The sequence below is a fragment of the Urocitellus parryii genome, chromosome 7 (assembly GCF_045843805.1).
Source record: "Urocitellus parryii isolate mUroPar1 chromosome 7, mUroPar1.hap1, whole genome shotgun sequence".
Lineage (NCBI taxonomy): Eukaryota > Metazoa > Chordata > Mammalia > Rodentia > Sciuridae > Urocitellus > Urocitellus parryii.
In genome coordinates this window covers 163,294,429-163,306,833 of record NC_135537.1, presented here as the reverse complement: position 1 = coordinate 163,306,833, position 12,405 = coordinate 163,294,429, and the positions used below count along the sequence as shown (strand labels likewise).

The following is a 12,405-nucleotide window of genomic DNA, read 5'->3' as shown; positions in this document are numbered from 1 at the left end:
TATATATGTATATATTTATCTACATTCATATAAATATTTATATGCAGTTCTTTAGACTAGAACACTAAAAGGAAAACTAGGATACTAGCAGTAAATATCTTTGTTGTGATTATAGGTTACTTTAACTTTCTTCTCTTTTTTTTTTTGATTTTTTAGAAATTTCATAGTAAGCAGGAATGAAATTTATAATATAAACACTTAGCAAATGGCAACTTTCATTTCCTATCACACTTCCTATCAAAGAAAAGGACTAACCACCCAAGAGAAAAATGGGCGATGGAGATAAAAAGATAATTACAAGACAGGGAACATAAACAGCTTTCGAGCATATGAACTATTGCTCAATTTCATTCACAATAATAGAAATGCAAATTAAAACTCTTGCAAGATCCTATCTTCCTCCGATCAGATTGGCAAGGTCACATCCCTTGATAATGTGTTTTGTTGGTGAAGAATGAGAAAACATTCTTGCACATTGTTCATGGGAGTGGAGATTGGTACAATCTTTATGAAGGGTGATTTGGCAATCTCCATCAAAATAACAAATGCAAGGACCCATCAATCTGGCAATTTCTTTTCTAAGAGCTTATGGCAGGGATGTGGCAAGACACATATGGAATGATTCAGGCACACGTTATTCACTGCAGCACAGTTATAATAGGAAGATACAAAATATTAGAAGCAACTTAAATGGCTCTCACAGGGAGTGATTAAATATAAGTTACTGATAACAACAGAATACTATGGAGAACTTCTTTGTGTATCCATATAGAAGGATCTAAGACACCTTAAGGAGGGGGAGGACCACTGTCAATCACCATGTGTATAGTCCTCTGATGGGACACAGAACCAGGTTCTTTCTGGTGCTGGCACCTGAAAGGCACCTGCATTTGCTGCTGCAAGTCCAGCACAAAGCCTCGCGAGTTGGGCACTCTCACCTGGACGGAGGAGAAGGGGAGATAAGTCCAGCACCAAGTCCAGCCAGCCCTAGGCCGCCAGGCAGGGAAAGGATGGCAGTGAGAAGCGAGGGACGGATAGGGGTCACCCGAAGCTCGCCCAGGTACTAACACCTAACACACCTCTCACCTGGGCTGGGCTCCCCAAAGCCGAGCAAATATAAGAGGCTGCCAAGACCTGGGAAACCAACCCCAACTCCGAGGGAGAAACCAGCGGCGGATCTGGATCTGAACAGCTGGAGAAGGAGGAAGGGAGGAGTCGTCCTCCGAGAAAGAGCAGGGGCCATGCCCTGTGCCTCCTCCCAAACCTGAGGAGCAGGTTCCTTCTGGGACCGGGACCACTTGCCCTGCAGCTCCCTTGGCCCCATCTTTCCCCTAGGCCCACAGGTCACCACTGGCTACCAGAATGTGGCACTACTGCACCCTGGACCCCGCCCCCCTGCACTGCACAGCAGGCCAGTAGGGGCAGGACGGGTCTCAGTTCCCTCCACCCTTCTCCCCGAAAAGAGGCACACTGGAAGGGGGCAATAGTTAGTCCCACCTTGCCAGCTGCATCCTCTCACTCTCTAGGATTTTGGTTTGGGGCTGCCCCTCTTCTCTGCCCCTCCACTATGGTGTTCCCTAAAAGGTCACTGTTCCCTTGGCCTTAAAAGGGGTCCAAGTCCCCTCTCATGTTGACATGTCCACTCCCCTGTACTGGCAATAGCAGGTGTGGCCAGTGGAGGTTGTTATTTGGCCAGCGGGAGGACCCCAGCCAACACGTGTCCCTCACGACCTTTTCTAGCCCAGCACTAAGTTAGACAGCTGCCTCTGGGGTCCAGGGAGGGAGGAAGGAGAGAGTCCTCGACCCCTCTTCACAGAGGCCCCAGCCCACCTTGCCCTCACCCTGGGAGTGAGTGTCTATTGCACCAGTGGAGAGGCAGAGTCACCTGGTACAACTAGGTGAGGTTCAGGGGACCCAGGTTCTCTGTGACCACCCGAGAGGAGGGGCAGCTCACCCAACCCTATCTGCTTCCCTGCTAGACCTTTCCCCCTTTTCTCAAAGGGGCAACTATAAGGAGGAGCCCACCCCTGTGACCCCTCCCCACCCTCCAAGTTAAAACCAAGGTTCTGGCTGTAACTTTCCTCTGTTCACCAACTCCCTCTGAACAATCTGCTGCTTTTGTTCCATGTTTCATTCTTGGACATCTGGCATTGTTGCTGCTCTCTGCACCAAATGTTCATCTTCATCATACCCCCACCCCCACTCCTGCCAACATTCCCTGCCCCGTTCTTTATAGGGAAGGGGGCCTGGAGTGCAGCAGCTGGGATACCCACTACTTCAGTCTCCAGGATACTGTAGTAGAGCGAGGGGATGTGCCCCACATCAGTCACTGAAAATAAAGGGGTTCCTTTATTTCCTATCCTGTTGGGGAGAGGCAGCCATTATTTGTCCTAGCCATCTGGTTTCCTATTTGCAGTTACTTGCATAAAATACATATATTTTGCTATCATTTATGTAATGAACAGAAACACCTGTATCTATTTGCTGGTATGTGTATAATAACTAGTGCTTATCCAACTACATGGGGCCAATCATTGTTCTACATGTCTATGTATATACAGTCACTCATTTAATCACAATAGCTATATGAGATTAGCACTATTATTACCACAATTTTCAGTGTATAGATGAGGCAATTGGTGCACAGAGGGAGCAAGTAATTGTGGGAGAACAGAGAGGGTGAGTAGGAGGCAAAAGAGGTAAATGATGGATAGGAAGACGAGGAGGACTTTTCACTGCATACTCCTGTGTATCTTTTATCCTTAGTTTATTGCTACTACAACAAAATACCTAAAACTGGATAACTTTATAAAGAAAAGAAGTCTATTCAACTCACAGTTCTGGAGGTTTAAGTGCATGATGCTAGTATTGGCTCAGCTCTGGAGTCTCCTGGTGGAATGGCATCACAAATAGCAGGTGTGCATGCAAGAGGGAGACATGATATCACCAGACAGGAAGCTAGAGAGTGGATCAAGGGGAGGGGATCAGGCTTTTATAATAAGTAGTTCTCAAGAGTACTTCTCCAGGAGAGCAGCATTCCCCTGTGGGGGGCGGTACCCAGTGACCTAAGGAGTCCCATTAGGCCCCACCTCTGAATGATCCCACCTCTCACATCATCAAACTGAGGACCAAGCTCCTAACACATGAGGCCTTGAGGGACACACTCAAATTTCATCCAAACCATAGCATCTTGTGAATATATTACCTTTCATAAATAAAAGGATATGTCTGTCATGCACCTTGCTGTATTGTACTCCGGAGAGGTGCCCATCTACAGACATCGTATTGCACGAAGAACGTTGGGCTGGGGAAGGGAATATCTGGCTATGGGTCCAATCTATCCTTAATGTGTCCTCTCTGGAACTTGGTATCATCTTCCACAAAACACAAGTGCTCGGGGGTGCATGGTAATGGTGGTATTGAATCACATCTGTGTTTCCTAAACTCTTTGACAGTCCAGCTCATCTTAAAAACTTTAAAGTAGGTAGCTTCCCAAGCTCTCATGAGCACATATTCTGATTGAGAATAGGACTGGAGTGCAGTTTGGGGATTTGCATTTTCAAAAGCCACCTCAAGGCAATTCAGATATAAAACTGGGTTTAGAAACCCTGGACCAGATGATCTTTCAGGGCTTCCTCTCAGCTCTAAAATTCCACATCCTGTGAGGTAGTGAGTGTCACATCAGAACCACTTTGCCATTTGCCATTCATGCCCCCACCTTCCTCCTGTCCTCAGTCCATCTATCCCCTCTTAGAAGCTGTCTTCCTCCTGGTCCATCTCAACAGGAAATGGAAATGAAAAGGCAGAGCTGTGTCTTTTGATCTTGGTCCCCCCACCCCAACCTTCCACCCTCCAGTCCCCCACTTACTGGTATTGTACTCTAGAGGGCTGAGCCTGTCCACTCCAGAGCTGCCATTCATTATCATTCCAAGAAGATGACAAGGTACCAAAGCCCCAAATTCCAAGACAGGAATTTCGAACCATCTCAGAATTTACACCTGGACCTTATTCCTCTGGGGATTCTAGTCTTTTTCCAAAGACACTGTGTTTCCTGGGATGACCCTCTGGGTATTTTACATACTAAACCCCAAATTCTGCCAGGTGGTCTACAAGGTTGGGATTCTTTAAAAGAAAAGAAAAAAAAAAAGGTGTACAACACTCTTATTCTGATGCACTGTTTTGGATATTCAGCCATTCTTCTTCCTCCCTCCTTCCTGCATCTCCTCCTTGCATCAAGGAAAGGCCCGTGGCCAGGGGGTGGAAGTTCTCCCCACCTGTCTTCTCCCTCCAGGTAGAGAGAAGTCTGAGGGTTCAGGCCACTCTGCTGCTGAGAGGGAATGTGGTTCCCCTGCCTTTTGCAGTTTTATGGCGAGTCTTTCTCCATTTCACAAGTCAGTTATTACTCCGTGATTGATGCTCACCGACCAAGCCCAAACAAACGTGCGCGGCACACTCCACATACCACACACAGACACAAAAATTTGCAGGGCTCACATGGGCTGGGGTGAGATGCTATTTCCACCTGGGAGGAGCCACATGATCAGACCTTCAATCTCAGCCTCTGCCCGTGGCAGGAGGAACCAGGGCCTCCAGCTTCAGCTCTGGTTTCCCAGGACCCACATCCATGACAGAAGGTGCGCTGCTGAGTGTTGGGGTCCTCTCTTAGCCCCAGAGAAGGTGCAGCAGCCGGGCTCCAACTCCAGAGCCCACATCTGTGGCCAGCTTCCCCTTCCTCTCTCCTTCACCGGGGCTAATGACAGGTCTTTCTGGAAGATGTATTCTTACCCTCTGGACAAATAGCAGTTGGGACGAGTGAGGCTTTTTATGAGTCGAGGTACTCGGGGCTGGAAAATAAACAGCCAGTTAATGAGACGTTCTTATGGAAACGGGGCATAAATAATAACAAAGCAAACATCCTGTCTCTCGTGCCAACATCCCGGGGTGGGGGGATATAAAAGCTGCTGCCCGGCTGGTCACTTGTCAGACCTGGGGGAGCTCCGGCCGCGTTCCTGACCTGTGAGCTGACCAGCTGGGACCATGGGGTGCTGCCCAGGGGACTGCTTCAACTGCTGCACCCAAGAACAAGAATGCTGTGAGGAGTGCTGCTGCCAGCCCTCCTGCTGCGGCTGCTGCGGCTCCTGCTGTGGCTGCGGAGGCTCAGGCTGCGGAGGAGGCTGTGGAGGCTGTGGCTGTGGGAGTAGCTGCTGTGGATCTAGCTGCGGAGGCTGCGGGGGTTGTGGAGGCTGCGGGGGCTGCGGCTCCAGCTGCTGCGGCTCCAGCTGTTGCGGCTCCGGCTGCTGCGGCTCCGGCTGCTCCTCCGGCCCTGTCTGCTGCCAGCCCACACCTGTATGCGACACGAAGTGAAGACCTTCGCCCTACCTACCACGGAGGCGGTGCCAGCGACAGCCTCCATCTGCTCCAGCTGGAGACCCCCTCCTCTCCAGAGCCCTCCTTGCCCGCAAGACACGGACCTCTCCAGCGACTTGTAGAGGAGGGCTGGTTCTCCAGCGCCTGCCCTGGTGCTTCGAGGCGCTGAGAGCAATAGCCCAGTTTCTTGGCGAGAAATTAAAACTGGGTCTCAAGGAAGTGAGCCCCGAGTTCAAAGGATGAATTTCCAAGGCCTTAGTTGCATGAAGTTCGATGTCTTGTCACTGTACGTTCTCTCATTCAAGATGTTTGGGACTGATCTTCCTCTCTAGCTTTCTGTTGCTTTGGAGTTTAAAAAAAATAAAAATAAAAATAAAACAAAGACTCCCCCCAAAAAACAAAACAAAACAAAACCCAAAAGAGAAAACAATAAAAAAACTTTGTTAACCCCTTAATAAATTCAAGTGTGCTGGCATAACCCCATCAGTCCTCTTGCCTCTTCCTTCAACCCCTCCTGGGACTAGGTTAGGAAAACTTACTCTGGCAATCCAGGCTAGGACTTTTGCAATGTGCTGTGTGGATCGCCTGAACCAGAATCACCAGGGTCTAATTAAAACTGGAGAACCTGCCCCTGCATACAGGACCAGAATCCATAGGGGCTTGGCCTGAGGATCTGTGTTTTTAACAAGAATCTCAGGTAATTCTTTGCATTGAAGTTAGAGATGCATGGATGTATGTGGCAGCTGCATGACATTGGCTTGGGGAGGCTTTTAAGAATACAGAAATTTGGGCCTCACTGCCGGAGATTGTATCCATTAGCTGTAGGGTCTAGGGAACCCTGGGACCTGTATTGTTAAAAGTTCTGTGGTCAATACTGATGCTGGACAAATTTGGTCTTGATTGAAGGGCCTGGCTTTCTTTTGGACAGCAGTCTTCCTACGATAGTTCAGCAGGAGGCCTTCTGGCTTGTTCAGAACTTTCTGGAAAAGCCAGGGAAGGAGGCTTTGGTAAAAACAGGCTTGGTTCTGAGTGGATGGGATTCCTGTGGCAAGGCTGTGTGAACACAGGTCCTAGGGAAGTTCCGGGCAGCTCAGCTCCTCCTCCAGCCCCAGGCTCTGGCTCAGTTTGGCTTTTCTTGCTTTGGAGCCAGCTGTATTTCTTCTGCTGAGGAGGGGTAGGTGCACATCTGCTAGGGGGCTTGATGCGGGTGTGTGAGCCCAGCTAAGTTAAACCCCAAAAGATAGTTGATTTGGCCTTTTGCTGAAAGTGATCTTCACCCACACGTGGAAGGAAACTAAATGTGTTCCTGCCCTAGGCAAACAATGTTTGTTTTCATTCCTACAAAACAATGCTCCATTGGATAAACAGGAAATCAGAACTATTATATCAATGGTTCCTAAAAATACAAGAAGCTATAGAAAAATATAAAGAAGAAACAATAGTCTTCTGAATGCTTAGCGTTTGTTACTGAGATTTATCTTTTGCCAGCATACTTACAACTGGAATTATGCTGATTCTACTTTTTTGCTTTTTAAAAATGTTCTGTTTCATTTTTTATGAGTCAGTTTTGTTGAGATACTGCTAGGTAGCAGGCAGACATGTGCAGTGAGCACATGGAGCTTAAAGGTTTAATTCTACAGATAAAGCCTATGTGCTCACTCTCGGCACGTTTTTCTTTGAAGCAACGTTCCTAGGCCATTCGGATCCTGCTGTGGTTTAAAAAAGCTAACAGCATGGTACAGCCCTTGACTAATGAGCTTTTTATTTCTAGGGTTGTTCTTTCCTCCCAAGGTTGAGGAATATAAGTTCAAAAACTCCTCTGATGATAAAAAGAACACAAGTCACCCTGCTCCAGGCTGGACGTGGATGAAAGAAGGCCTTTGTGACCTTTATACAAACCCAAATAACTGGGAGATCCTTTAGGCAGAAACATATGCAGTAGGGATTTAAAAATCGGACACAATCCTACTGTCAGTTAACAGCCAAGAGGTGGTGCTTGGGTGGGATTCTCCAGAAACCTCCCTTCTTACCCCAGTAAAATTGAGATCACAAAGAAGTGAGTTGTTGTTCTCCTGAGAGGACACTCTTTCACTAGAGGGTGATGTCCCCACTCTTGTTCTTTCTCTTCTAATAAATTTTGCTACTTTTAATAAGTCTTGTGATCTTGCTTGAAATCTTCTCTTGCAAAGACTCAAGAGCCGAGAGCACAGCACCATCTCCAGTAAGATCTAGCTCAGCTATGATCTTCTCTGTTACCCATATAGTGTAGAATACGGTTTGATGACATTGGACCATTGTACATATGATACCTGTGTTATCACTAAGGCACTCAAGACATGAACTTTTCCATCATCTCCCAAATTCTCCCCTTTTCAATCAGTCTCCTACTGCCAACCTGTGGCGATCCTTAGTCTGTTCTCTATGTCATTAGACACTGTGCCATTTCTAGAATTCCATATAAAAGAAATAATACAGTGTAAACTCTTTTTTTCACTTGGTGTAACATTTTTAATATTTGTCCATATTTTTTGCAGATATCAATAAGTTCATTCCTTTTTATTGAATGGTATTCCACTGTATGGATAAACTGCATTTAAAGACCTATTCACTATTGATGGGTATTCGGATTGTTTTGAGTTTTGGGCTATTATGAAAAAAGCTGCTAAGAACACTTGTGTGTAAGTTTTCGAGTGGACATATGTTTTCATTTATTTTAGATAGATACCCAAGAGTTGGGTTGCTAGGTAAATGATACATGAAATTTTACCTTTGTAAGAAATGATCAAATTGCTTTGCAAAGTGGATATTCCAATCCGCTATGTCTAAGAATTTTAGTTGCTCCATATCCTTGCTAACACTTGATATTACCAGTCTTTTAATTTTATATCCATTTTAGATCATACAGCCATAGCTTATTGTCATTTCATTTTTTTGTTTTATTAAAAATGTCATTGGTATTAATATACCCTGTATTTTGGAAGAATATAAGATTTGACTCCACCCTGGTTTAGCTTCAGACTCTAATGTTTAAGTAATTTTTGCTCTGGATGGAATTAACCTAATAGGAACTGAGTTTTTAATCCTCAGGATAAGGTCACAGCTAGAGCAGGTGCATGGCAATGTGACAGACTTGCCAAGAGGCCAGTGGGTCTGCTCTGAGTGATGGTGACTCAGAGCTGCTTATTATTCTATTGCTCATGGCTACATCTCCCGGATACATGAGTAGAGGTAGTGATTTCTTTGAATTATCAAGGGAGGCCCTTCTTAGCTGTTCACAGAGGTTCTCATTTGTTCATTCAATAAATATTAATTGTGCACTGCCTATGTATCCAACACTGCTATGGGTGCTGGGTATGCATCAGTGAATAGACAGAAGCCCTAGCCCAGATGTACTTATATATGATATCATATTTTATATGATATGAACTATGAAGAAGAATCTCTTCCTCTTCCTCTCCTCTCCATATCCAGAGAGACAGTTCCAAAGGGCAAACCCGATCAGATACCTTAACCCCCAGATACCATTACTCCTTAACCCCCAGATACCATTACTCCTTAACCCCCAGATACCATTACTCCTTAACCCCCAGATACCATTATAAAATGTGACTTCTTACCCATGGTTCACAAGGCTTTACACGATGGGGTACTTGGGAACCAATCTAGTACCACCACTGTCCTTATGTACCCTGTGCTCTCCATTCTGGCTAGGTTAAACCATTAGCTGCTCCCCAAACACACTCTGCTTTTGTGTCTTTGGTTTCTGCAGCTCATCTTTTTCCAGTTCTTGCCAGTCTTTCATCCTTCTCTCTTGAGGATTTAACTTGGCCATCATATTCCCTGAGAAGGCTATCCTAACTTCCCCAAAACAGTGTTGGTATTTCCCCTGTTGCCCCTGAAAGCATCTGTACATCCCTCTATCATAACGCTTGTAATCCATCATTGCTTATGGATGTGCAAACCTCTCTTCTCCACTTGTGCTCCTTTGGCTGAAATTGCAACAATTTTTTTTTTTTTTGGTACCAGGGATTGAACTCAGGGGCACTTGACGAATGAGCCACCTCCCCAGCCCTATTTTGCATTTTTAAATTTAGAGACAGAGTCTCACTGAGTTGCTTAGCACCTCACTTTTGCTGAGGCTGGCTTTGAACACGTGATCCTGCTATCTCAGCCTCCTGAGCAGCTGGGATTGCAGGCCTGCACCACTGTACCCAGTACGACTCATTCTTTTAGTATCTCTCACATAGAACTCAGTGTTAGCTCAGTTGGATGGATGAGCAAGAGACACAGAGTGAATGATTGCTTACAGTAATGAAGCAAGAGTGGATGGATGACTAGCATAGTGGTCAAAATCTCCAAAAGGCAAAGACAATGCTGGGGGTTGCTGAATACTTGGGATAGACACGGGTGGAAGGAAAAGAAGGAAGAGAGGCAGAGAAGCTGGACCAAGTGCTCTCAAGGCACAGGCTGAGCCTGTGATGTGTGACTCTGATGTGATGACCTTTCTCCTAAGAAAGGTCAATGAACACAAGTTGCCAAGGAGAAGGGGCAGCAGCCCTAGATGAGGGGACAGGCTGTATGTCATCCTCAGCAAGTGACTTAGCCTTTCTGATTCCTCCCCCTTTCTTCATCTGTAATGAGGAGGAATAATTTCTGCTTCACTGTTGATGGTTTTTAAATAAGATTGTTGTTATACGGGATAGTCACTTAACATCCAGTGTAGATGTCCCTTCCCTGAATGAGTACATCCCTGCTTTTCTCTGCTAATCCCTGTGTGACTTTGTGAAGCTGATCCCTGCACTGCAGTGAGTTTGCTTGCACACTACAGAGTAAGACCCAGGAGGATGGGTGAGCAGATCTCATTCATGTGGTCATCCTCTGTGCCCAACCTAAGGCTCAGTACGGATGACTAGAAGGTGGATAAATTGTAAGTTCCTTCCTTCTTTCCCTGTTCATGATGCTAGGAAATATAGACCCTCCATCTTGGAGGTGATGATGCTTCTTCCAAGACTACCTGTAGCTCTGAGGCTTCCAAATTTAGCAAGTCAATAAATAAACATCTGCTTTATGGGGAGATAAACAACTTCTAGATCAACAAATGTTGGCATCATAAGATGGCAAAGTGGCAAAGTGGCCCCAACAGCAATGAGGAAAAGATGCAGGGGCCCCCAACAGTACTCAGCAGTGAGGGGGTATAAAAGGGAGGGCCTGGCCAAGCTAGCCCAGTCAGGCAGCTCCCTCCCAGCACTCACAGGAAGCAGAGGTATCTCCACCATGTCTGGCAGCTGCTGTTCTAGAAAATGTCCCTCCCTGCCAGCCATGTCTCTCTGCTCCACTGAGGTGAGCTGTGGAGGGCCCATCTGCTTGCCCAGTTCCTGCCAGAGCCAGACGTGGCAGCTGGTGACTTGTGACGATAGCTGTGGGTCATCTAGCTGCAGCTCACAATGCTGTCAGCCTTCTTGCTCCGGGAACAATTGCTGCCAACCAATGTGCTGCGAGGCCACCATTTGTGAGCCTTCCTGCTCTGTGAGCAGCTGCGTTCAACCCGTGTGCCTAGAGGCCACCATTTGTGAGCCTTCCTGCTCCGTGAGCAGCTGTGTCCAACCTGTGTGCTGCGAGGCCACTGTTTGTGAGCCTTCTTGCTCTGACAACAGCTGCTGCCAACCCGTGTGCTGTGAGACGGCTCCCTGTCAAGCAGTGCTCTGCGTGCCTGCTTCCTGCCAGCCCATCCTCTGCAGCCCCACCTGCTGCCAGCCAGTCATCTGTGAGCCCAGCTGCTGTTCAGAGGTATGCACCGTGCCTAGCTCCTGCCAACCTGTGGTCTGTGAGCCCACGTGCTGTCAGCCAGTGTGTCCCACGCCTAGCTGCTGTCCATCTGTCTGCTCTGCCACCAGTAGCTGCCAGCCTGTCTGCTGTGACTCCAGTCCCTGTGAGCCACCTTGCTCAGAGCCCCAAGTTTGCCATCCAGCCACCTGTATGGCTCTGGTCTGTGAGCCTGTCTGCCTCCAGTCTGTCTGCTGTGTTCCAAGTCCTTGTGAACCACCGTGTGTTTCCAGCACTTGCCAGGAGTCCTCATGCGGTGTCTCCAGTATCTGCCAACCTGTGTGCTCTGAGTCCAGCCCCTGCTCGCCATGTGTCTGTGTGCCCCGCCCATGCCAACCTCCTTGCTACATGGTCAAGCGCTGTCGTTCTGTCTGCTGTGAGCCTGTGTCCTGCCCACCCACCTCCTGCCAACCTCTCTGTTGCCGACCGGGGTCTTCGGCATCTGCCATCCGCCAGCCAGTGTGTCCTCCTAGAACCTTCTACATACCCAGTTCCTGCAAACAGCCTTGCAGTGCTTCGGTATCCTACCGTCCGATTTGCCGCTCAATCTACCGTCCCATCTGCTCGGGACCCATCACCTTGAGGCAACCGTATGTGACATCCATCTCCTACCGTCCTTCATGCTATCGCCCGTATTACTCCATCCTGCGCCGCCCCACCTGCTACACGTCCTACTCCTACCGCCCTGTCTGCTCCCGCCAGCCTTGCTCTGACCGTGATTCCTGTAAACCCGAGTGCAAAAAGTCCACGTCCAGCCAACCCGATTGCGATTGCGCTGACTCAACCCCCTGCAAGCCGGAAGTCTCTGAGGAGAGCCCCAGCCAACCCTCTGAGGCCAAACCCACCAGCTCACCCACTCGTGAGGCTGCAGCCCCTCCGCCTGCTGCTGGCAAGCCTGCTGACCGCTAGACTGGCCCAAGCCCACCAATTCTTGCAAAGCAAGCCACAAGCTGAAGAGAAAACCTGACGGCCTTCTGCAAAGTGCATTATGACTTAGCCAGAATCTTTACTCTCTACATCATCTGCTTATGCTTCTAAGAACTCCCCAGAAATGTCAGTAGTCTAATGATCCAAATAAAGGCCTGCTGGTCACTGTGAGGAGGATCTTCTGGGTTCTAGTCTTCTCCTGCCATTCAGTTGAGAAGAGCTGTTTTGCCATATCACCAGACTTTGTCCTGACACCAAATGTTTTCTGTCCATATGTATGGGCTCCCA

The 12,405-nt window shown here is 47.7% G+C and overlaps 2 protein-coding genes across 2 annotated transcripts; both read left to right on the top strand.

Moving 5' to 3' along the window:
* Positions 1 to 5,037: 5,037 nt before the first annotated feature.
* On the top strand, positions 5,038 to 5,364 carry Krtap17-1 (keratin associated protein 17-1). Its single transcript, XM_026386735.1, has one exon. The coding sequence runs from the start codon at positions 5,038 to 5,040 to the stop codon at positions 5,362 to 5,364; it is 327 nt and encodes a 108-aa protein (XP_026242520.1).
* Positions 5,365 to 10,641: 5,277 nt separating this feature from the next.
* On the top strand, positions 10,642 to 12,099 carry Krtap16-1 (keratin associated protein 16-1). Its single transcript, XM_026387147.2, has one exon. It carries the CDS (start codon positions 10,642 to 10,644, stop codon positions 12,097 to 12,099), a length of 1,458 nt encoding a protein of 485 aa, XP_026242932.1.
* Positions 12,100 to 12,405: the final 306 nt, after the last annotated feature.

Coding starts and splice junctions, on each gene's coding strand:
- Krtap17-1 (XM_026386735.1), top strand. CDS start 5,038: ATGGGGTGCTGCCCAGGGGACTGCTTCAACTGCTGCACCCAAGAACAA.
- Krtap16-1 (XM_026387147.2), top strand. CDS start 10,642: ATGTCTGGCAGCTGCTGTTCTAGAAAATGTCCCTCCCTGCCAGCCATG.